Source organism: Ruditapes philippinarum, unplaced genomic scaffold (assembly GCF_026571515.1).
Source record: "Ruditapes philippinarum isolate M1 unplaced genomic scaffold, ASM2657151v2 ctg3927_1_1_1_1, whole genome shotgun sequence".
Lineage (NCBI taxonomy): Eukaryota > Metazoa > Mollusca > Bivalvia > Venerida > Veneridae > Ruditapes > Ruditapes philippinarum.
This window is the reverse complement of record NW_026858629.1, coordinates 1-26,242: the sequence shown is the minus strand read 5'-3', so window position 1 is coordinate 26,242 and position 26,242 is coordinate 1. Positions and strand designations below refer to the sequence as shown.

The 26,242-nt window shown below is 31.3% G+C and overlaps 2 protein-coding genes across 4 annotated transcripts; one reads left to right on the top strand and one right to left on the bottom strand.

Annotated features, from left to right (window-relative positions):
• The first annotated feature begins 4,278 nt into the window (after positions 1-4,278).
• Positions 4,279-10,756, top strand: LOC132753780 (kyphoscoliosis peptidase-like). Of its 3 annotated transcripts, none has more exons than XM_060744303.1 (5): positions 4,279-4,414; positions 6,740-6,895; positions 7,526-7,641; positions 8,124-8,243; positions 9,274-10,755. In XM_060744303.1, the coding sequence occupies exons 1-5, from the start codon at positions 4,307-4,309 to the stop codon at positions 10,232-10,234; spliced, it is 1,461 nt and encodes a 486-aa protein (XP_060600286.1). In that variant the 5' UTR covers positions 4,279-4,306; the 3' UTR covers positions 10,235-10,755. The 3 variants fall into 3 exon arrangements, with proteins under 3 accessions (XP_060600286.1, XP_060600288.1, XP_060600287.1); XM_060744305.1 differs by having other exon boundaries at positions 4,279-4,418; positions 9,274-10,754; XM_060744304.1 differs by lacking the exon at positions 4,279-4,414 and adding an exon at positions 5,989-6,095 and having other exon boundaries at positions 9,274-10,756.
• Positions 10,757-21,612: 10,856 nt separating this feature from the next.
• On the bottom strand, positions 21,613-26,098 carry LOC132753779 (uncharacterized). Its single transcript, XM_060744302.1, has 4 exons — positions 23,960-26,098; positions 23,184-23,280; positions 22,464-22,571; positions 21,613-22,041 (listed from the first exon to the last, which is right to left on the bottom strand). Exons 1-4 carry the CDS (start codon positions 24,035-24,037, stop codon positions 21,971-21,973), a joined length of 354 nt encoding a protein of 117 aa, XP_060600285.1. The 5' UTR covers positions 24,038-26,098; the 3' UTR covers positions 21,613-21,970.
• Between the last annotated feature and the right edge of the window lie 144 nt (positions 26,099-26,242).

Here is a 26,242-nt window from a genome sequence, read left to right as displayed (position 1 = left end):
GTTTTCATTGAAAAGGCTCCTGTTACAAGTTCAAAATGCTATAAAACTATAAAAATGCTTCAATACTGATGAAACTTGGCACAAATGTTGACTGAACCATAACCTCTGTAAAAGCATGCTCAATCGTAAATTTCCTGTTACCATGGCAACGGGGAGACGTCTCAAAATTACGAAAAATTACTCCTTTGCATTGGTTTATTTTTTCAATCAAAAGGGATTTCAAAGTGCTGTAACTTCACAATGCATTGAAATAGAGTAAAAGGCCTTTAAACGTTCATTACACGTTACCTTAAGATCGATCTGAGGACATTTAAGCCTGTCACAGGTTCAAAATTTTCTTGGCAATGAGAGGGACTGCCGACCCCTTCAAAACCCCTAAACAGAAGGGGGCACATCCCCCTTCTGGCAACCACCTGATGTATAATTTTGATGGCGACCGCGCAGAAAAATAGTCACTTTTTTAACAACATTTCTCATTGGAAAAACAGTGTTAAAATAGTGCATTTTTTTCACTGCTTGATGCCTCAAAAAGCCGTCAAAACACGTCTATATGAGGAAAAAGGTTAAAAAAGGCCGTACATTGTGAGATGTGTGCCGAGTTATACCCTTTATGGGACTTAAGGTAAATAACAAGCATTTAAAGGTTACAATGTAATAATTCGCACTATTAAAACTGATTTGTAAAATGTTTTCCTGTCTTTAAGTGAGTAAAAAATATATTTCAAGTTTATATACAGAGTTGCTGGTACGAAAAGAAAATAAATGGGCGCAAATGAGGATGAACGAGTAAGCTTATTTCCCCATATATACTAGACTTAATTTCCACCAGACGTCTTTACATTATGTGATTCTTAACATTATAATTCAATTCAAAGATGCATCATTCACGATAAAATGTGTAAACTAATTAACACGGCAGATAATCGATTGACCTTTTTACGCTTGAGCGCATTTACAATTTGCAAGTCAATAAGTATTATCCATTAACATTTACTTATAACGTTGTCTATAGTTAATTAAATTCTAAATTATCTTTAAATTATGTATGTTAAATAGATGAACAACAAACGAATAAACTTGCCATATAATATAAATTATATATTTATAAATGAAAGTTTTTGTCAAATGCTTATTTTTGAAACTTGTAGAAATTGTCTTTGGTTTTTTTTAGCAAGACTTGACTAATTATACTGAATACCTTCAATTAATCTTCCTCATGAACTAGACCTTATTTCAACATTAAGATTTTGTATTTAAACATTTCAATATATCAGCTACTCACTAAATTGGATTTTAATAGCAAAATATGATTGACCTACACATTTATACCGTTAACACTTGCCAGAATCAAATTTATAACACAGGTCCAAAAACAAAATTAAGCATTTACAAAACTTAAGTAGTCAAGAATGGCGTAATTTGAAATTATTTCTATGAATTTGTTGGTTTACTAGACAGATTAAATTTATATAAGTGTTTATTAGTAAGCATTAAAATTGAGTGTTTGAAATTATTTTTGTGAAAATCTGGAAACAAATAGGCGATTTGATAATCTGATAAACAGCTTGCTGATTTACCAGAGTAAATGTGTAATGATTCATTTGAAATACTGCGATTCTTTTGGACAAAGATAATTTTGAACACTAAACTTTGTTTAGCACAGGATTAGTTTCTATTATCGCTAGCTAGCGGGATTATTATTCAGTCTGTAGCTGCTGATTTAGAGAAAAATTACAAAACCATTAGAGAAAAAAAAACATAAAAAAGTAACTAGAAATGTGTCAATTACAAGGGCTTTTTCCAGATTTTGAAACTCTAAATAATCTATAATATCATCATTATGAAAAAACAGTTTTAATATGTATAAAAATGTTACCCTACCCCACCTACTTTAAACCCTTATTTGACCATTTCCCTATATAAAAAGCCACATTCAAAATATCCCTAAAATTTACACCAATGAGGGGCTGTTTTCAAAGTTTCCCTTAATTTTTTAGCTCACCTGAGCATATGCTCAGGGTGAGCTATTAGGATCACTCTTCGCCCGTCGTCTGTCGTCCGTCGTACGTCGTCCGTTGTCCGTTCACACTTTACAAACGACATCTCCTCTGAAACCATAAGGCAGATCATAATGAAACTTCACAGGGATGTTTCTTGTGTGAAGCCTTAACAAAGTTGTTCAAAGAATTCCATTCCATGCAGAACTGTGGTTGCCATATCAACCATAAGAAAAAACTTTTAACATTTTCTTCTTAAATACCCAAAGAGCTATAGCTTAGATATTTGGCATGAAACATCTTCTAGTGAGTGTCTACCAAGATTGTTCAAATTAAAGCCCTTGGGTCAAAATTTGCCCCACCCCAGGGGGTCATTGATTTTCCCTATATGCTTTAGTAAAAACTTTTAAAAAAATCTTTTAAAGAACCCAAAAAGCTAGAGCTAAGATGTTTAGCATGAAACATGTTCTAATGGGTGTCTACCAAGTTTGTTCAAATAAAAGCCCTAGGGTCAAAATTGGCCCCGCCCCAGGGAGCCATTGATTTTCCCTATATGCATATAGCAAAAACTTAAAAAAAATTCTTTTAAAGAACCCAAAGAGCTAGAGCTAAGATATTAAGCATGAACATCTTCTAATGGGTGTCCACCAAGTTTGTAAAATTAAAATCCATTGTATAAAAGTCATTGTTTTTCATTATTTGTGTATAGTAAAAACTTAACATCATGAAACATCTTCAAAGTTTGTTCAAATAAAAGCCCTTTGGTTTAAACTGGCCTGCCCTGGGGGCCTATGCACAGGTGACTGACCCCAGGGCCATCATGGCCCTCTTGTTTAAAAATATTTTGGTTGATCATGCAAAATATAAAATACTTTCAACGAGTATTTGTATATTTTATTTAACTTTGCATATATCTGGTATCATACTTGCTATTAAATTTGGCATTATTTAGCAAATAAATACCTACAATAATTATATAATTAAAATGAAACACTTCCATAAGGGATGTGAGAGATACATAAATAATGTTAAAAAGACAAGAGCGATCAGTAATCACATGTGTCGCCTCATGATGGCCAATTTCATGTTGGGACAAATTTTGTGACAGACGGACAGACAGACGGACAGTGCACAACTAGACTTGATACTGATCATTCCTGTAAAGTTTTGATAAAATTGCACCAGTAGTTTAGGAGGAGTAGTCCGGTTAAGCTTTTGCGTATCAGGCAACACACAGAAAAAGACACCTATTTATCAAAGGGCCATAACTCGGCCAAAAATCATTCAACTGAAAAACCCGTGCAATTTGTGCAAGTACTTGAGTTACAAATTAATCCTGTAAAGTTTCATTGAAATTGCATTTTTGGTATAAGAGAAGTAGTCCGGACAAACTTTAAAAATAAAAATTATTAAAGGGCCATAACTCTGACAAAAATCATTGAACCGGAAAATGCTGACAATATGCACAACTACACTTGGTACTGATCATTCCTGTAAAGTTTGGATGAAATTGCACCAGTAGTTTATGAGGAGTAGTCCGGACAAGCTTTTGTGTATCTGGCAACACACAGAAAAAACACCTTTTTATCAAAGGGCCATTACTCGGCCAAAAATCATTCAACTGAAAAACCCGTGCTATATGCGAAGGACTTGAGCTACAGGTCAATCTTGTAAAGTTTCATTGAAATTGCATTAGTGGTATAAGAATTGTAGTCCGGACAAACTATAAAATTAAAAATTATTAAAGAGCCATAACTCTGACAAATATCATTGAACCGGAAAATGCTGCAATATGCACAACTACACTTGGTACTAATAATTCCTGTAAAGTTTGGATGAAATTGCACCAGTAGTTTATGAGGAGTAGTCCCGACAAGTTTTGTGACGGACAGACGGACAGACAGACGTCAGAGAAGTGATTCCTATATGTCGCCACTACTCCGTAGAGGCGACACACAAAAGAAAAGAAAGAAAAAAGGTTGTCCCGTCTGGGGTTTGAATCCACGCCCCTCAATTTTAATATAGTTGACTAGTGATTCTAGCCTATTTGAATACTCTTCAATGTGGAGGTTAATGCATTACCCATGGTCTACCTCAAATAAACTAATTATAAAAGCTATTGTTTGCTTCTGTGACATAAAGCGAAGCAAGTTATTAATACGTCTTATAGTCTTTTATTTAACAAGGAAGTATAGAAGAATATTATGTCTTGCATGAAATAATCTTTTATTCAAACCAATTGTCTTACAATAACTTATATACATACACACCTTTTAAAAACCACTCATCAATAATTCGGAACATATTCAATGACTGTCTTTTATCTGTATTCATTGTTTTTGTCAGTCTTTGACAATATTTACAAAACTCAATACTACAGTTTTGGATATCATTGCTTAATTAATAAAGATAATTTAGTGAGTAAGTACAGTATTATAACATTTATGTATTTTTAACGTTTTTAATTTAATGATATACAATTATCCTTCGAGTTCATAATAATCATAATAATACTCGGTATTGCAATTGCATAAACATATTCTAATATCATTTTTATATGTATATTATTATGATAAATTCTCAAAATAAATTAGATACTCATACAAACTTAAATAAAGTTAATTTATTATCAAACATATCTTAACAAGAAATCTTGCCGAAAGTAACAATTTTCTAAATTGAACGAATATCAGAAAGAGAAAAATGATAATAATAATGAAGACTAATTTAATATTATTTTAAAGGCATTAAAATTGTGGAAATAGTAATTTGATATCATTTTTGTTGGGGGAGGAGAGAAATTAAAAGCAACAAGAGCACGGTTTGAGCCGGGTGATGCTCCCCGTATAGGTTTTGGACACAGAGGTACACCTCTTGTTGTTTCAGAGTTATGTCCCTGGAAAAAGTTCAAAGTGCAATAATTCCAAAATTAAGCAAGGCAGAGTAACGTTTCTTTGCACTGCACTTATCAATGTGATCTATCAACCTACAAATGTTCTTGATGATATCTCTTATGATTTCCGTGTTTTGTCCCGGACAATTTCAAAAAGTAAAACTAAACAAAGGGCAATAACTCCATAATTAGGCAAGGCATAGTTATAATTCTTGTGCACTGCACATCTACCCATTGAGATATATCTACCTACAAAGTTTCATAAAGATATCTCTTATAGTTTTACAGCTATGCCCTAGACAAGATTTTTCTAAAAAGGGAAGATAATACAAAAATGAGGGTTAACAGAGTTATGGTTCTTTTGCACTGCACCTCTACTTAATGAGATCTATCTACCTACAGTGTTTCATCTTTATATCTCTTATAGTTTTAGAGTTATGTACCGGACAAAGTTCAAAGTGTTAAAATAAACAAAGGGCAATAACTCCAAAATTAGGACAAAAAGAGTTATTGTTCTTATGCACTGCACATCTACCCATTGAGATCTATTCACCTACAAAGTTTCATGTTGATATCTCTTATAGTTTAAGAGTTATGCCCCGGACAAGATTTTCTATAAGGGGAGATAATTCAAAAACCGGGAAAAATATAGTTATGGTTCTTTAACACTGCACTCCCCCTCAATGCCCTCTACCACTGTATGAAGTTTCAACAAATTATCTCCAAGGGTTTTCAAGTTATGCTCCGGACAAGACAACGGACGGACAGACGGACGGACGAACGGACAAGGCGCCGACTATATGCTCCCCCGATTTTTTTCGGGGAGCATAATAATCATAGTAGTGCAAGCAAAACGTAAGTTCCCGTAGACCCACAGCACCACTCTGAAGGGCCGTGGCCATACAGAATGCCATTGAATAAATAAATGACATGAATGAACTTAAATCATTTGAGTTCTCAGTATGTTTGTATCAAATAAATGTGTTAAGTTTCCCTGCCTAGTAAGGAAATCATATGTATGTTTATGCAACAGATCCGATTTTATCAGGATAAATATGTAAAACTAATGTTTTAACTTTTCTCTTTTTCAAGTACATTTGATGGAAATGTTCCAAATTTCCAAATTCTCTAAAAGTGATCTCAGAAGAGTGTTGTCAAGAACGCGGACAGACAGACTGACTGACAGACACTTACTTAGACTGAGGGTAAATCTTTAAACATCCCTGGTTGTTACCAGAATATAACATTTTTAAAAGCAAAATTCTTAAACTAAAAAGGAGACAGCTCTTGAAATAAAGTTGTATGACTTATGAACTTTTTCATACATGATGTGAGTGTAACAAAGAAAATTTTCTTAAGTTTAAAGAAGATTCCATTTATAGTAACAAAGAAAAAATAACAATTTTCAAATAATCATACCATATATTTTGAATTTTAAGTAAATTCATAAACAAATAATTTTGAAGAATGAATAAGAATGAAGAATCAAGATTAAAGTAATAATCTTAACTGTTATGTGCAATTAATGATTGATTTTTTCAGTATTTATTACCATATTTCTGCTGCGTAACAAAAGCAGTAAAGGCCTTTTGGAATTATATTTTGACCTCTTTTTTTTGGTAATTTACGTGGGTTGTGAGTTCTGTTTGCTATTTGTTAATTGCTTCCTTTTGGTTACTTCAAAATAATTTACTTTTAAATAAATTTTCAAAACTTTCATTTAGTAGCATGAATCTGGAGTAGTGCTTCAAACTTCTCACCTTTATCTTTGTATAAAATCTTTGACCATAAGAAAAATAATATGATTTAATTTAATTTTATCAATACTGCATACATATTCTCGCAATAGGTGCTAAATATGGGTTGTGGAAATTCTAGGCCGGAAACTGTTCATGATCCTGTGAAAACAAACAGCCAAAAAGACACAAATAAAGCATCCAACAAGACTCAAAACCGTTCAAAAGAGAAAAACGATTACCAATTAATAGATCAACATGCAAGAAAGGTTTGTTCGATTTCAATGTGATGCAATTTTTTCCAGTGATACGTGTCAGTGATTTGTTACAGGTGTAACCATTTAAAATATGTTTCAATGATTCCAAGTATTCTATATTGTATGATCAACTCTTACACGATATTTCGTTTGTTTGTCTGGTTTGATGCCACTTTTCAAACATTGGTAACATCTTTGTGGTCGGTCCACTTAACAAGCTTTCCTTGTTAACTTACCAGTTATTACCAATTTCTCCGCCTCCATGACTGATAACTAACCTCACATAGTTTCTAAATGAGCGTTTAGAGACAAATGCCTACCCAACCCAATGTTTGAGACCAATTGTCAACAATAAATTTCGCTTCGCTTGCAGGTCGAACTTATCAATCGCTAATTAAGAAAATGTTGCTACTTTATATCACGAACTGCATGTTAATATTTTAAGTAATTTTGGTACGTGTATTAAAATTGAACAAAATAATAATAACAAGTGTGTTAAAAATTGAACAAAATATTTAATAAAAATACATATCAAGAGTTTTTTCGTTTTAGTTAAATTCTGCCATGTTTTTTGCTTTTTTAGGGGTTCTGCTTTTCTCTTACTTTTTGTTTAATATATTCCATGATTATTTTTTAAAACAGGCACCAAGCCGTTTGAAGAATTCTGCAGAAGAACTCGTAGCATATCTGTCATCAGATTCGAAAGATCCAAGAATGCTGGCACGAGGGTTTTTTGTTTGGAGCTCCGAAAACATAAAGTAAAACAAAAATATTTGATAATGATATACTGTATTCTAAATGATTGTGTATCTAACCAAGGATAAAATATCAAATATTTTTAATCAAATAAATACTAATGTGTTCAGAAAGAATATCATAAAGGAAGGTTGTTGGTCGTATCAATTTTCCTTATCCAGTTTTCAGCATATCTTTTGTGTGTCGAGTGATATTGACAATTAAAAACCGATTCATACAAACCACTTAAGGATAAATTATCCACAAAGGATTAAATAAGCTACATTATATATGTTACGTATATAAGTACATTTCTTACCTAACGTGCTCTTCATCGTAAGAATATCTATAACTATAACAAGACGTTGAAACTTACGCCAAGCCAATGTCACGCAATGTATTCAACAGATTGGACATACCGATAACAAAGCCAAAAAAATAACAATCGATCAATTATTTCTATTTAAAGAATCATTAGGATAAATTGTCTTGATATCTGTTCTAGATATGATGTTGATGGTTATTTTGGAAGAGCAGAGTCAGCTCCAAATGATGCCGAATCAGTGATGAAGAATGGCAGAAGTGTGTGCGAAGGATATGCCAGTGTGTTTGAATTGTTATGCAGGTGAGGCAATAAAATTGAACATTTAATGAAAACAATTACAGTAACCTTTACTACAAAAATAATCATAATTAAGATGTATAAACAACAATATCTTCTTCAGCAAAAAAGCCTTCAGCAAGCCTTACATCCACAAGATACGCATGTAAGTAACACTAGTGTCGATAGTTTGTGATAGGATTTTTCATACAAATTTGTGTTATATAAATAACTGATTGTGCAAGTTTCTATAGTAATGATTGAAAAGGTAAGACTTAAGAAAAAAAATCATCATACAAAACTACCACATTTTCTGCCGGACAGAAAACCCTTTTAGGCACCGAAAGGGTACAGAATTGGAATAAGCATGGCATTTAAGTAAGATGAGAGACTATGATCTATATCCTCCTATATTAAAAGGACTAACTTAGGTTGCTAGGAAGCGTCAAATATTGAAGAAAATCAATGTAACAAAACCTATACTATTATGCTTTATTTGCGCAGTCTGTTTATGTATTTTAATGTGATCAATAAACAATGTGGCAACAAAATAATTTTAATTTCACCGTTAACTTAGAGTTACGAAAACTTATGTCAAACTTACATCATGAAAATATTTCTTTTTACCAGAATTATGAGGCGCAGCTATCTTAAAGTATTGATAAAAACAAGATTATTCGAATTAAATCCTGTAAGATATGATAAATTATGTCATTATGGTAAAAATGAGCATTTTTGCAATAATAAATATGTATGGCATTCTTGTATCCTTTTCCGCTACATTTCATTTTTTATAGCGGTCCCATCCACATTTTTCATATTTAGCCCAATAGGTATTTGAACTAAATTAGGTGATTTTCACTTTACCTTAAGTTTTTTTCCAAACATTTACTTGACTTTAGCACCTTTAAGCTCATAATCATTCAAGTAGATCGATTATCTTCTTAATAACATCCTAGCAGTACAGGTAAAATAATTTGAGATAAGCAGTCATTCCTGCCAATCTTTTAGCAAGTGTATCCTTATTTACCATATAATGTAAATCTATTTATAGCAAAGCTGGAATTCCTGTAAAGAAACTATCTGGATTTGCCAAAGGCTATGGCTATTCACCATCAAAACAACTCACTTTAAACACACGTACCGATCATGCCTGGAATGCCGTCCAACTTGAAGGGAAACGGTACCTTGTAGACAGTACATGGGGTTCAGGTCACCTTGATAGTAAAACAAATGACTATAAGAAGGAATTTGATGATTTCTACTTCCTTACAGAGCCAAAGCAATTTGTTTCTGCTCATTTTCCATACATGGATAATAATTTGGAAGAAAGTCAGAAATGGCAATTGTTATCTAAACCTATAAGCCTGGAAGAGTTTAATAAAAACCTAGAATATAGTCCACAAGCTTTCAAAATAGGCATGCAGGCGGTAAGCCATACAACAGCATATTTTGAAATGAAAAACGAATTGCAGATGACTTTCAAAAGTCTTGGAAAAGAAGATATCAATTTCAGTTCGAGATTAATGTATGAGGATGGTAACTGGTTAAAAGAACAAAGAAATGCAACATTTGGCTATCAAGAAAATGATGTGTATAAAATTTTAATTCATCCACAAAAGCCGGGTATGTACGAGTTAACCATATTTGGTAAATTTGCTTCGGATGATAGAGATAAAAGCATACCACAGGTACTGGAGTACACTTTCAAATGTACTGAAGTTTCAGACAAAACCCATGAATATCCACATATATATGGAGCAGTGTCTGTTGAAAAATGTATTTTGCATGAGCCTCGCAGGGGAAACCTTCCTTCTAAAACTGAAATTCAGTTTCGTATCTCAGCACCATATCTACAAGTCATTCGGGTAGGGGATACCTTACTATTGAAGCAAGGCACTATGTTTACAGGCAAAGTAACAACACCTGAAAAAGGATATCAACTAAGCTTATACGGTACAAGGGGAGATCAATATAGCAGGATGGATGGCTTGTACGATTTCCATACAGTGTGACTTCACATTACATAACATTTTTAAGATACAAACATTTTAATGTGGGGAATTGTTTTCTTTGCTATCACAGAAAATCTGACTTTCTGTGTGTTTATGAGACGTGTTCTTAAAGGTTGTCCTGTATCTTTCTTTGGATTTAAATAAATATATGTTTTTATAGTTAAATGCTTATCAAGATGTATTAATTAATTAACTCAATTATCAGACTACCCCATAGCCAATCGTGTTTGATTAGCTCTTTTGCATAGACTTTTTTAATTGGATGAAGGCGTGTTCATAATAATTTATTCACACATTCCTGTAATTAATGCTGCCTTAAAAGATCTTCCATTCCCACTATATAAAAATTAAAAACAATCTGACAAAAATCTTATTCCAGTTTGCTTAGGTCATTTACACAGTATATAAACGATTTGAACCCCAACCAGATCTTATTAGAAAATGTCAGTGTCAGCCATTTTCTGACGCTTAACTTGTTTAATATATTTGTATTTATATTGCTACTTATGGACGTTAGGTTAGTAAATCTTTATTTCTATCGTATAAGAGAAACTTAATTAAGCGTTTAAGTTATGCAAAATATAAATGTTTTAAGTTTGAGTATTAAAGCTATAAAATAATCAAAACTCACGAACTGCTTTCAGGTGATTAACAATGAACACTAGCAAAAATCCGTCTTATTTCAAGGTTTATTTAGTTATTGAATTGTAATATCGAACTACTAAACTAATTAATAACAAATGATAATTTAGTCATCTGCAAAATACATTGCTGTATTTTGAACAGTAAATTTAGAGTTAATCCAAGGAGGTCAATTCCGTAAACTGAACGTTACTTGCTGGTGATTGTGAACCCTACTTGTGAGTTTACAAATTTTATCTGTTACCTGACTTGCGAGTATTTTTAAAGATTTAATGGAGATAAAGTTAATTATTTAATGTATTTATTTGTTTATTGACAGGCAAAATGGAGGAATTCAGTTGTCTTCATTGCCCCCTTTCTCTTCAAAAAAAATTAGGAAACATTATTGTTCATAATTTGGACATCAGAACAAAAGCTTGCTTACAATAACAATTACTCAATTTGACAACAATAACAGAAACATTAAAATCATACTCAAAAGACTTTATAATTATTACAAAAGAACTGAAACAAGAGGGTCATGATGGCCCTAGATCGCTCACCTGACCCATCAAACTCATCCGAACAATTACCTATACAAGCATTCTGACCAAGTCTCATGACAGATGAGTAAAAAATGTGACCACTACAGTGTTTTAACAAGGTAAGACAATAAAGCTAAGAATCAGATATGAGTTATAGTGAAATAAAACAATTTTAGTCATAAATTTGCTTGTGTAATCGGCGGGTGTTGACATAAACAAAACACGAAGAGCACAGCGTTTTATGCGCATAAATTTAAATAAGCTGGTTATAGATGTATCTATAAGCAAAGAAAATTATTTCTTTATATGATTCAAATGTTTACATACCGTCACAGATTAAATGCAAGCCGTCTTAAAAAGTTTTATGGGTCACCCCGCCTGTTTGTACGGAACTGATGTTGAGATCTTCTCACAAGATCCGGTTGGGGTACAAATCGTTTATATACTGTGATTATGTCATGATTTACATTCAATAAAGAATGTCAAAATGTGAGTGTGAAATGACCTACATACAGTCGATTGTGGAGATCAGCTGAAATCCTAAATATACATAACACAAGCAAGAAAACCATATATATCTATAAGAATAAACAACTACGCTTATCACAAATATTCATTTTTAACTCGACTATTCGCAGAATAATCGAGCTAATGCAGTCACCCATTTGTCGGCGTCGGCGTCCCTGTGGTTAAAGTTTTGCTTGTAAGCTGGCATCTCCATACCTACTGAAGGGTTTGTACCTTTTCGGACAATTTTATGTATTCATATAGGTAAGCATTATTATACTCAATGAAACACCCTTGTGACAACTTTTCGAATAGTCGAGCGTAAATGTCCTCCAACAGTTCTTGTTTATAACCTTATTAGTTTTATCAAACTTTACAGCTCACTGTTTTCCTAGGTACTAGATATTCATTTAGTCTCTACTTTTATATTTCCTTTTTGATTTCATCATTTTGTTTTTTCTTTTCCGATTTTGTGTTTGAAATGTTCACCTATGTAAATATACTATTTTATCATGCTCATGTGGTGTGCATTGTAATATTTGACGTTATAGCTTACTATGATTAAAATCATAATACCGTATTCACAAAGAAACAAATCAAATTTTTTCTCATAGCTTTGCTCATATACTAGCATTAACTTTAAATCAATAAGGGATCTAACATATACAATATGATGACAATTCAAAGAGTTCCTTTATTACTTTTCTAGCGGTTGAAAAAAATGAACGATTTATTGATCCTGGTCTCAATATTGATCGTTATTGAAAATTATACATATATTCCTAAAATGTTAATTTTATTGTAATCGTTCTTCGTTTCAATTTTTTTTCTAAAAGGTATAAGCACAATATAATAAGTGTAAGTTCATATGGCGATGAGACTAAATTTAATATTATTAGATACTTATCTTGAATTGTTTATTTTATTTTATTTCATTTGCATTAATTTGAGATAAAAAGTATCTTTTTAGGTGTCTGTAAACGTGAACGTCCGACTGAGTCCGAGTAGGATGCGTTATTGTTCCGGCAGTCTCTTAATATTTATATTGGTCAGAAATAGGAGTTGGAATCAAATCTTAAAATAGTCTTATCACTTTACAATTTTTACTGCTAACTTAGTTAATGCAGTCTTACCTCCAGACCTGACACTTTGTCCTCCTTCCTATACTGAACGATCAATGAAGGTGAGTCATACCCTAACCAACCACCTTAACTATTTGAAAATTAAGTTGTCTGAAGCCAAATTGGACTTTTATCTCATGATGAAATATCAGTGTATCAATAATAATAACAATTTATTGCCTTGCCGAAAGAGGATAATCATCTGCTAACCATTATTCTGGTCCTCTTTAGCCAATTTAATTTATGTACTTGTTCCTCAGATGAGAAAATCAATAACTGGACCTGGAAAGTAAAGGATATTTATGAACCAAGATCAATTAGGTTTCATGAATTTGAAGGCCTATCCCCAAGGACTGTTGTGTCCATGTATGAGGACAACTATTCATAACTAACAAAACTATAGCCACTTTGTATAAAGTAACGAAGATAAATAAAATTTCCTTCTAAAGCCAATTCGAATAAAAAGTGACTAAATTATATCAAACTACCTATCATTGTCATCAGCCTTTAAACAAACAGTTTCATTTCGATATTGCATGGATATTTCAAGTTTAAGCTACCATTTCTCATGGTTCCCAGATGGGTTACAGCACAAAAAAGCAACCTTATTTATTCATATAAATGATTTTATTGTAAATCAACAATGTTCTTCGTTTCAAATAATATCTAATATAATCAGAGTGAGCTTCAAATGGCGATGGAGAATATTATTTGAAACAGAAAATTGTAAAACATTACATAACTTATTGATCATATTTCATTACATTTTGGCCGACCCTTGTTTTGAATATTATACATATATTCTTATAGAAACTATTAAAATGACATTATGCCCATACATGGGTAGATATAGAGTGAACAGGAAAAAGTGAAAATAAGTTAACATTTTCTCATAATTTCTCTTAATTTAATAATTTACTTCACATGAACGATAAAACATTACATAACTTATTGATCATAGTTCATTACATTTGGACCGACCCTCGTTTTGAATATTATACAAATATTCTTACAGAAACTTTTTAAAGTGACATTTTGCCCATACATGGGTAGATATAGAGAGAACAGTAAAAAGTCAAAATAAGTTAACATATTCTCATATTTTCTCTTTATTTTATAATTCACTTCACATGAACGATAAATAACTCACTAGGCCCTGTGAAATTTGTGTAATTATCAGTCGGGATGTATCTGTAACTTTCAATTTATAAAAAGAGTGGGGCATTCTTTTTATATATTAAGGTAGATTTATTTTTTACTATAAACATTTTCAAATATCATGTGTTGGTCAATCACCATTATAACGAGCAGTTTATTGAGATATATAGTTAATTTAAGTCAATTTGACATTGAAAAAAAGCATAATGTCAATTTAATGTGCCATTTTTCAGGCAAGAATAATTAATCAAACTGATCCAAATATCTCCAAATAACTTTTTTTTTCTAATACGACTTGCAATCTATTGTTATGATTTATTTGTAATATGTACATAAAATCCATCATTGAAATATTTTTATCACCTATAAATCTCTTTTTGTCTTTTTTCTGATGACTACTCTGAAAATAAAACTCTTTCCTCAAAATTTTGCGTAATCAGTAAATAATCAAGTTGAAAGTAAACTCCCAATATATGAAATGATTTGTACTATTTACCTTGTGCAGTGCCTACGAAAACTAGAAGATCAAATGGTAAATATCAGCAATTAAGCTTGATTTTCTTCGCTTAATTGGACCGGACATCTGCATTACAGCATACTTTTTATAGATCTTTGTTTATTTCGGTAAAGACAGAACATTTAAGTAATTGTCTCTTTCTTATAAAAGTAAACTATGTTAAACAACACGCCATATCATATCTCCAGTTTTCATTAAACAACTAGCAATAAGCGTGATGTACTTGTTTTTTTTAAAGATAAAAAAATACATTTATGAAAGAAAAACGAGTTTGTTCAAGCATTATAATGATGTCACAGCGCAGACGGAGACAATGATACTAAACACGAAATTTTATTGTACGTTTTATTTCTGGTTTATCAAACTAATGATACAAAACTTAACAATCCTTTACATAGCTTAAAACAAATATTGCAAGCATACTACATGTATATAAATATAAAGAGTAGTAAAATATATCACAAAATAAAAAATAACACAGGAACGAGATTCACTGCTCCTCTAAAACAAAAGACATATTAAAACAAACAACTTGAAATGCTATCAAACTTAAAATGGCATCTATTGACGTTTTGCAAAATAACAAGAAATCAAGAAAGTGTCTACAATTCATTGCGACCCAGAAAAAGTATAATAATGTTGACATGTAATTTATGTATTCCTTGACAATAACGTTAGTCTTGACTTTTGAATATCTGATAATTTCATTTTGTTGCATGTTTCGTAACCATAAAATGATCACTAAAATTCTTAATTTAATTGGTTACAGAAAAATCGTTGTTCCTAAGATATAATTTGAAAGAAAAAAGTCCAGGTATGAGCGTAAATGAAATAAGATGTGTCGAATAAAATGTTTACAAAAGACATAAGCGATGTCGTATTCATGACACTGAATATGCAATCGAAGTAAAAATATTCTTATGATTTAATTATGGCATACAGAAATGAAAAGGCAGTCAAAGGATACTGAATAAACTAAATCATTACAATATATTAAGCATAACAAAACAGTTAAGGCAAGGTTTTTTTTAAGAGTATAAAGCTACTATATCTTATGAATATATATGAATATGCATTACAAAATGAACGTTAATATTAAACGTAGCATTAATTTTTATCAACAATTACCGGTCATGTTATTACAAAAAGGTTTTATAAAGTAATCGAAATTTATAATCTGATAAAATTACTCAATAAAAGTCAGTCAGAAAAATAATAAGTTTATTTTGATATTTAAAAAAACAACCTGAATGAATTCCTTCAATCTGAACTTCTATTTCTTGTAGAATATGCTATTTTAAATATATAAAACGTGACAAATCATGAAACACATTCTAAAAATATATCTATATTAAAATATACACAATAATTGTATAGGAAAAAATCAAAAATTTTCATAGCTATTTTAGCATTATGCAAATTCTTGTTGTAAAAATGTTGAAATATTAAGAAACATAAGAAACAAAAAATGTTAAAGATATACTATGCTTATCTTTGATTGAAATACTACTATTACAGATTTTTTTTGAGAATCTAGAAAGCTGCATTCCCTATTACTATTCGAAAAAATTTGGTCTATTTTTATCAAAGATGCCAGTGTTTCCAATGACACTATGTAATCATAATGTGAATACCTGTTGTGTGTAGAATTTAAAACGTAAAACATTTTATGTGTGTATTCAAGAAGTTTATTTTTCAAAAGAGACTGTAAAGTAATTATTAGTTTTTTTTTCAAATATCAAATTTTAGCATGATATATATTTAAGAAAACTTTTTCAAAACGTGATGGACATATCTTCAAATGTTTAGAAACTGCATCAGCACTTAACATGATTAAAATAACCCAGATATTAAGACATTACAGATCAAGAAAGACATATTGTTTTATAAAACGCAGTTCAAATAAAATCCAGTAACGCAGGAACGCAACAAAGTCATACAACAAAGTCACCCAAAACAGAACCTAACAAATAATAAAAACATGGGAAAGAAAGGGTCGGTCGTCATAACGAAAAGGAGGGGAGATGAATTAATATATTATTTTAAATATCATAGAAGTTTTAAATATTCTCTTTAAAAAGACTTGATTGTATCAATCACCATTTAAAGTCACTGATATAAATTATATAAATGTAACGTTAAATACTTTTGTTATTGTCGAATATAACAAGATTTTTACTTATTAAACAGTTCACTTAGAAACACCATCTATCTTTTAAACCGTAACCACTATTATCAGTATGATTGCGGACAAATATCAAACTCAAATTTTATGTCTGATGGTATGATAATTTAACATCTTATTTTTAACTTAACATGTTATTGTTTTCATTCTCTACATTATTTGCGAAACAAACACTGAAAGTCAACAAGAAAACAGGTTTGCATTTGTGAAAAAATGATTTGCCACCGCATTAATACAACGCTAGATAGTATGTGTAGAAGAATATCATTTTGTTTTGTTTCTATACTGTCAAACTTTGCCATAATGGAGTAGTGTCAAGTGAATTCTGACGTCAGGGTCAAATGTGTACAAAGGCCATAATATAATAATTGATTCAAAATAAAAGACTTTTACTTAAAGAGGTATACATTTCGTGAATCATAATGTCCTTATAATGTGCTCAAATCATTAAATTAATATCTCTGAAAAACAAACATCTCTCTTGCTAGAGGTCGTGACCTGTAGACTAACACCAAGCTAATGAATGGTTTTTATATAAAAAAAACTGCAAAACATATTCACGTGTATAAAAGACATTCCTGTGAGTTGTTTCTCTTTCATAATTTAATTCATTAGCTTGACTATTTTATAGCAAGGGAACAGATTTGAAGAAAAGCCATGACCAAACCTATATTATTAATATTAATAGAGATTCAATAGACAATGTTTCCTGTTTAATATCTGAGCTCGAGCCCTTGTAGTTTTGAAGAAAAGATTCTTTTTACTATATACGTATATATAAGGACAACCAATTACCCATGTGACGGGCCAATTTTGATCACATGGCTTTAATTTGAACAATCTTGGCAGAGGTCTATAAGCAAAAGCCTGTGGAAAATATCTATGTTCTATGTTGTTTAATTCTAGAGGAGAATTTACTAACACATTTTTTCTAGTCTAAAATTCTACACACATACACACACGCAGAGGTGAACATTATATGCCATCGCATCACAGATTACAATGGCATTTTTGTTTAATTAAAATTCACTTTACAATAAATGATACATGAGTACAGGAGTACATCATAATGTATCAACATTAAGAAAACATGCATAGATTAAAATAAAAACAAGCTCCAAATATAAACAAAACAATAGAATAAGTAAGATCTAAAAAAGCTCATTTGAATAGCATAACCATACCAGCATTGTTTAACAATGAACCTCTGAATTCGCATGTAAGATTGCAAGCATATAATAAAACAAAAATGTCACATGTAAAGTAACAAAAATGTAAATTAATTATCTTGCTGGATATGTTTGACTGATATAAGAATCAGTCTTTCAACTATTGGCAAAGTAAAGTTTTTACTTAGTACTGTCAAGTTTTAAATTAAAAAAAACGATTACTTGACGGGATCAAGATTGTTTAAGATACAACGTAACATTGTCATTCTGCAAGAAAACAGTAAGAAATCCTTTTTAAATAGAATTTATATCTATTTCATTTTTTTAAAAACACCAAGAAGTTTAAATGAGGTACAGGAGGTTATAACACAAACTGTCGAATACCCAGTTGTATTTCTACAAACTAGTCATGGCAGAACTAAAAATAAAACACCATTTCAAATAAAAAGCTTAATACTTCATACAATTTATAGAGGTAAGATGATAATACATAAAACAACAATAAATGCCATATTATGAAATATATAACACAAACCTGAAAACTTGATTTTTTTCGATGCCAAAAGCACTATAGAAGTTCATCATACACGGTAACCGATAACAATATAATATTCAAATGTATTTATTTAATACAATCTATTCATGGCAAAACTAAATATAAAGCACCATTTCAAATAAAAGCTAATACTTCATACAACTTATAGAGGTAAGATGATTATATGTAAAACATAGTTAAAGCAACAATAAAACATTATTATATAAAATATGTAACACAAACCTAAAAACTTGAAAATCTTCAATGCCATTAGCCCTAAAGTAGGTCATGATATACGGTAACCGACTACTATATATATAAGATACAATCGATTTTTGAATACTGTCAAAAAGCTTGACTACAATGTAAAATACAATCGAATATTTTAAAAGACAACATTATTTCTGTTTTTGCAACACGCCCCCTTATCGTGATAAACTCAAGGAAGTAATTATCAAATGTATATTTTCCTTACGTACATATATAATGCATTTATTTAATAATCGAATGTAACTGAATATACACTAAAAATCCAATTTTGGTCTTGAATTTGAAAATGAACCTGCATTTTAGTGAATATTTAATTGTTAAGCATCAAAAGGAAATAAAAACTTTCAATTTTTACAATATTTTTATTCTCTACCAGAACTGTAAGAAGAGGGCAGGTTACTAATACCCGCACCGTTAAAGGACTGTGCGTACGATTTATCACAATCATTTCCAGTTTAAGATCTCTCAGCGATGATATAATCAGTATAAATTGAATCACAACAATACATTCTAATATTTCAAAATAAACATAAGAATTCTGAATTCAATATGACCTCCAAATACTAATAAACTCAAAAAATTTCCTTCAAGACTACAGACTTTTGTGGAATTATCACAATGCTTGCGACGTGATCATATATTATCATTACGAGCATGAAATAGAAATTTTAAATGCATTTTATTCTGTGAAAATCATATTGGTAGCGTTTGATCTTTCTTTCTCCCGTAACCAGCAATTGCAAATTCAATGTTTTGCGTGTCGAATTTCCATTAGTACCCCAGGACAAAATCCGCCAAATGTATGGTCAACATTAAATGGAGAAGACCCAAAATAATTCAATATGTAACTTTTGGATTTGGAGATAGTGAAGACCAAATGGAAATGGTGTTAAGACAATGAAATTACTAATTTGATTTTTTAATATATTTCATTCGCTGTAAATTCCCCTTTCATGTCACATCACAATCAACTCTTGATATTCCACAGGTTGTCCATTATATAAGAAAAAAAATAGAAAAAGGGCTCTAGAAGCTGGCATTGTAGTCCATTTCCATTGAGGTAGCTAACATGCATAAAAAGTTGAATAGCTGTAGGTAACAAGAGGGCCATGATGGCCCTGAGGTCGCTCACCTGTATATAGGCCCCCCCCCCCCCCTCCCCGGGCCAATTTTTACCCAAGGGCTTTTATTTGTTTATTTGAACAGACTTGGTAGACACCCATAAGAAGATGTTTCATGCTAAACATCTAAGTTCTAGCTCATTGGGTTTTTTAAAAGAAGATTTTTAAAGTTTTTACTATACACATATAGTTAAAAACAATGACACCCCTGGGGCAGGGCCAGTTTTGACCCCCGGGCTTTTATTTGAACAAACTTTGTAGATATTTACTTAAAGATGTTTCATGCTTAATATCTAAACTCTAGCTCTTTGAGTTCTTTAAAAGAAGATTTTTTAAGTTTTTACTATATGCATATAGGGAAAATCAATGACCCCCCTGGGGCAGTGCCAATTTTGACCCCAGGGCTTTTATTTGAACAAACTTGGTAGACACTCATTAGAAGATGTTTCATGCTAAATATCTTAGCTCTAGCTCTTTAGGTTCTTTAAAAGAAGACTTTTTAAGTTTTTACTATATGCATATAGGGAAAATCTATGACCCCCTGGGGCGGGGTCAATTTTGACCCCAGGGCTTTTATTTGAACAAACTTGGTAGACATTCACTAGAAGATGTTTCATGCCAAATATCTAAGCTCTAGCTCTTTAGGTTCTTTAAAAGAAGATTTTTTAAGTTTTTACTATATGCATATAGGGAAAATCAATGACCCCCCGGGGTGGGGCCAATTTTGACCCCAGGGCTTTTATTTGAACAAACTTGGTGGACACTCACTAGAAGATGTTTCATGCTTAATATCTTAGCTCTAGCTCTTTGGGTTCTTTAAAAGAAGATTTTTTAAGTTTTTACTATATGCATATAGGGAAAATCAATGACCCCCTGGGGCGGGGCCAATTTTGACCCCAGGGCTTTTATTTGAACAAACTTGGTAGACATTCACTAGAAGATGTTTCATGCTAAATATCTAAGCTCTAGCTCTTACGGTTCTTTAAAAGAAGATTTTTAAGTTTTTACTATAAGCATATAGGGAAAATCAATGACCCCCGGGGCGGGGCCAATTTTGACCCCAGGGCTTTTATTTGAACAAACTTGGTAGACACTCACTAGAAGATGTTTCATGCCAAATATCTTAGCTCTAGCTCTTTGGGTTCTTTAAAAGAAGATTTTTCAAGTTTTTACTATATGCATATAGGGAAAATCAATGACCCCCCGGGGCGGGGCCAATTTTGACCCCAGGGCTTTTATTTGAACAAACTTGGTAGACACTCACTAGAAGATGTTTCATGCCAAATATCTAAGCTCTAGCTCTTAGGGTTGTTTAAAAGAAGATATTTAAAGATTTTTCTTTCGGTTGCCATGGCAACCAGAGTTCTGCATGGAATTAAATTCTTTGAACAATTTTTAAAGGTGATCACCAAAGGAACATTCCTGTGAAGTTTGGATGAAATTGGCTCAGTGGTTTATGAGGAGATGTCATTTAAAGCAAAAGTTTACGGACGGACGACGGACGACGGACGGACGACGGACGGACGGACGGACGCCGGACGAAAAGCGATCACAAAAGCTCACCCTGTCACTTTGTGACAGGTGAGCTAAAAACAGGCTTCAAATACTTATTATTTATTATATTGAAATCTTATATTACCTGCAATCTTAGTATAATGCCCGAAAATATTCCACTAACCGAGAAAATATTATATTTAGCAAATTAATTAAGTAAACTTCTTATAAACTAGAAAATAATTGACAAACATAAAGGTCCCTGACTTGAAATATTTAACAACTCCATTAAATAAGTTTAATTCAATTGTAGACATTGAATTCTTCCAACTGAAGATTTTATCCAGGAGGATGAAAAATACACAATAAAAAGGTCACTTCAACTCAATTTATAGAAGTTTCCTTGTTATACAAATTTGCTAAGAATCGCCAAACACGGGCTAGTTTTTAAAATAGTGTTACATGTTTTTTTTTACAATAATAATGTTCACATCTAGTTTATCTTCAATGATTCCATATCTGTCATACATGCTTGCTGAATGACCTCAACAGTAGCAGGACCATCTGAAACAAATAACATTAATCATATAATGGGACATTTACTCAACATTGAATACTTGTTTAGTACAAATAAGACAATCACTAGTGACTGTTTTGACAAGCAAGAAAGAGGTTCCCATTCCAAAACAGAATAAACATTTCAGATTTCCTCTGTAAGATTGTATACATTTTCCTTCAAAACATTAATGGGTCACTCAAGCATAAAGGATCGTTTTGGTTTTCAAGAGAACAATTTATAAAATTTTGTATTTTTTTTTACATTGCATACTCTGCGCATTTAATGCACAAGAACATTATAAAAATAGCAGCATTGATAGTTACCAAATTAAAAGGGGAAATACCATGTATCATTTTCTAAAAAATATATAACTGCTGCACAAGCAGCCTTTCACAATAACAATAACAGTCTTCTAAACTGTATTTACCCAAAGGAAAATAGGTTTCTTGTCCAACCTCTTGTTGAGCTGCCTCTACAGCATGCTTGAGAGCAAACAATACGGAGCAACTCATACATAATGGAGGTTCTCCACATGCTGAAATAATAAAGACAAAAATAAGCCACAACATTTATCACCTTAATATTAATGACCTTAAATTAGTTACAATTGTTCTCGTTCTAAAATTTCTTTAAATGACTGCTTTATAGGCCCCATCCACAAGGTCAGAAAATATGTATTTCATAATTGTTAAATGGAAATAATTCAAAATAGTCAAATTGCATTACTTGATAAAATTTTCAATCACTAAACAACATGAGAAACCGAGACATTAAACAATGAGACTGTTTTTGATAAGGTGTTTATCGTGATTCAAGGCAATTCAAACGCATGATTTAAGCTCCTTCCTGAATTAAACTGTTTATTTCAACAATACAGAATACGACCTTATTTACGAATAATAACAATACGACGCTCATTTTCACAGCTGAAAGCTTCACGGACCAAGTCGCTGGTGACTGATGCACATCCTTTCGAGTAATTTTATTTTCATACAAAAAAATCATAGTATTTTACTGTAAAACAATATATGATGTAGAAATATCATTTTGTGTTTTTTTTCAGACTTTTGTGAATGCAATGCATCAGTCACTAGCGTCATCATAATAAAGAAAGTATATAAATATGTTACAATGAATAAAAGGTTACCTTTTGATCTGAGGATACCGATAGGGTTAGGAGCATCTTTCAACAGCTGTATCCTAAAATCTATTGGTATATCTTTTGATGTTGGAGGCTTGTAATCCTGAAATAATAACAATATTGATGGAGTATTGTGTATGGTAGCACTGGGAGTAGCACATATAAGGTATATAGCTGTACAACGCCATTGAATATGTATTTTATATGTAGAAATAGGCGTTAAATCAAGTTTTCAAGTTTCAAGTTTCAAGTTTCAATATTGATAAAACGAATTTTACCAGCATGACCTTTTCTTAACAAGACCTTTGGTTTCATGTCATGGAGAAAGGTTAACATGGTAATGTAATGGAATACTGATTACCACTTATAGTCCAATTTTGTAAAATGTCAGTTGTCTGCGTCTTATTGCATAGGATATTATTGAGAAAAAGGTAAGGAACATTCAAATGTGTACATTTTGTTCTCTAAGACAAAATGTTAATTGTATAAATATAACTTAGTATACAGCCAGACAATAATTAAAGCAATTGACCTAACTCTAGTAATGCAGGAACTTTATGAAGTGACGCTGAAAAAATAATAAAATGAATCAGAACATTGAGAACATGTATGATATGGCTTCATTCAATTATATTACCTGTAGAATTTCATTCGTATCATGACAGATTATGTTAAAGAAAAAGTCAGCAAACATATGACAGAAGCAGGTTCTTGAGATATTCTAATCGCTCATTCCGGCTCTTTGAGGTGAGAAAGTGAAATGTGTAACTAAAGTAACATACCCATGTTCCATTGGTGAGGTTTTTCCCAGTCTTTTCATCATAAATTGTTTCCTCCAACAACCAGTAACCTATGCCCATAACAAAAGCTCCCTCTGCTTGGCCAATGTCTAAAAATGGGTTTATACTAAAAAAGAGCAAAAATGAAATGATATCTAAAAACAAAACAAAATGAATGAGTTAACAACAAATTTTCAAGCAATATAGTGCAAATACTTTTTGATGGCTTTTTACACAGATACATTTAAGGTCAGATTGCGTTTTTCAAGTTTGGTGGTGGAGGCAGACAAATTCAACATGCTATATTTGTTGAAAGAAGACACATATTGCTACATATTGTTTTACACAATTGAAATCAACTCATAAAAATCTTAAGACATTTCCTCATGTTATACATGCGTAATTACTTGTAATTGCTTAAACACGATTTTTTTTCTTTAAGTCCGAATTGTTTTAAATCCAAGTTAAATTTTGGTCGACGAGTCTGAAGAAAATTACTCTTACAAGAGATGATTTTTTTCCAAGGCATTGACTTCATTTACTTCGTTTAGTTGATTGATCAACAGACTGTGGTTTTTTTTTGTTTTTTTGTTTTTTAAATCAAAGTGTATAGTTAATGAACTGTATAAGTGTAATGTCATCGATAAAAGTGTCTAAGTGGCCCTGAATCCTGAAAAAGATGTTCACAGCGGATGACGACTAAGTGATATATTTACTAATTAAGATAGTGTTAAGACGTCTATTAAAATATCAACATATTTCACATAACATACCTGTATATCAAAAGTAAGACTTTCAAGAGCTCGCATGTTCAAATGTGCAATTATTTTGTTCCTCCTCTTACAAATGAATGGATATTTCGACATTTATATTTTAAGAATAGAATTTTAATATTTTACGACAGGCAAATTTAGAGAATAGGTAACATAGTCAAATCGCATAAAAACGGTGTGACACATTAAGCGATTTTAGTTATTTATCTTTTTTAGCTAAAACATCGTGTGAGTTTCGAGCACCACTATGTCACTATTGTGTACATCATTATTTTCATAAGTTGCGGTTGGTACGTGTTTATATACTACAAACCATTCAAAATTATATTTAAACTACAAAAGCAGCCATCATAGCAAAAACACTTCATAATGTAAATATGTCAAAAGATAAGACAACGTTTTCGAGCACAATCACTTTTAGCACATATGACCATCTCTGCACCTACTTTATCATTTGAGACACATTGGTCAAAAATAAAAAATCAATATACATTATCAAATAAAATCTTTTTTAAATTTTTGATAATTGATAAGGTTATTAAATCATATTAAAACATGAAAATATTATAAAATCCTGTAAAATTTTAATAATCAATGTTTTCAATATCACTGTTTTCTTTGAAATTAAAAGAGTTATTTAAAGCTATTATCCCAAACACGGTCGTTGGATATTATTGAAAATTAAATGTCATCAATACTTAGGATAAATCTTAGCTTTATAAATTTACATGGGACATAAATATAATTCTTTATCTGAGAAAATCCAACTTATTGAAAATTTCATCATCCTAAAACTTTTAATTGTTGCGACGATATATTTTGTGTAAGGGTTAGTCCATATATAACAATGATTTACCAATCTGGTGTCTTCAAGGTATGTGCATTATAAAACATTTTCTTCAGACACGGAATAAAATTAAATAAAACTTGAATATTTTCAAAACCAATATCTAAATTGTTTTTTTATAAACATTACCATTGAAATCAATAAAATATTGATGTGTCCCGGGTATCAGGCATTAATCAATAATTTAACTGTGGACTGTGTAACAATTATTTATTTAGAAAACTTACCTACATGAACTTTACTTTATCAGTGGGTTGTGAAATCCAGTACCAGTTGTTGACTTTAACAAGGCATAAAATGAAAAATGAACTGTGCATTGACATTTTAAATAACACACTTTAGCTCATTTAAACAGGTTATACCAATGATATTAGCTGCTTGTACTTTATGTTTAAGAAATCCTTATCCGTAACACTTTGGCTGTAATTGTTTGTAAACAATCCTTTTAATCTTGACTTTAAGCTGTCATAATTCCTTAAATGTTTGTATGCTTATGTAAAGTCTGATTTCCTCAGATGAAGAATGTAATTATCTAACAAACTGCAAAGTAACTTTGTTAAAATCCACATTATTTCACTGTATTTTCCTTGAAATGTAATTTTCATGTGTTGGAAATTTACTGTAAGCCGCCCATTTTGTACTTTGCATTATTGGCTATTTATAAAC

Coding starts and splice junctions, on each gene's coding strand:
- LOC132753779 (XM_060744302.1), bottom strand. CDS start 24,037: ATGGGCATAGGTTACTGGTTGTTGGAGGAAACAATTTATGATGAAAAG. Junction 22,572..23,183: donor CGGTATCCTCAGATCAAAAG/GTAACCTTTTAT, acceptor TTATTATTTCAG/CATGTGGAGAACCTCCATTA. Junction 22,042..22,463: donor AGAAACCTATTTTCCTTTGG/GTAAATACAGTT, acceptor TATTTGTTTCAG/ATGGTCCTGCTACTGTTGAG.
- LOC132753780 (XM_060744303.1), top strand. CDS start 4,307: ATGACTGTCTTTTATCTGTATTCATTGTTTTTGTCAGTCTTTGACAAT. Junction 7,642..8,123: donor TGGAGCTCCGAAAACATAAA/GTAAAACAAAAA, acceptor TATCTGTTCTAG/ATATGATGTTGATGGTTATT. Junction 8,244..9,273: donor GTGTTTGAATTGTTATGCAG/GTGAGGCAATAA, acceptor ATCTATTTATAG/CAAAGCTGGAATTCCTGTAA.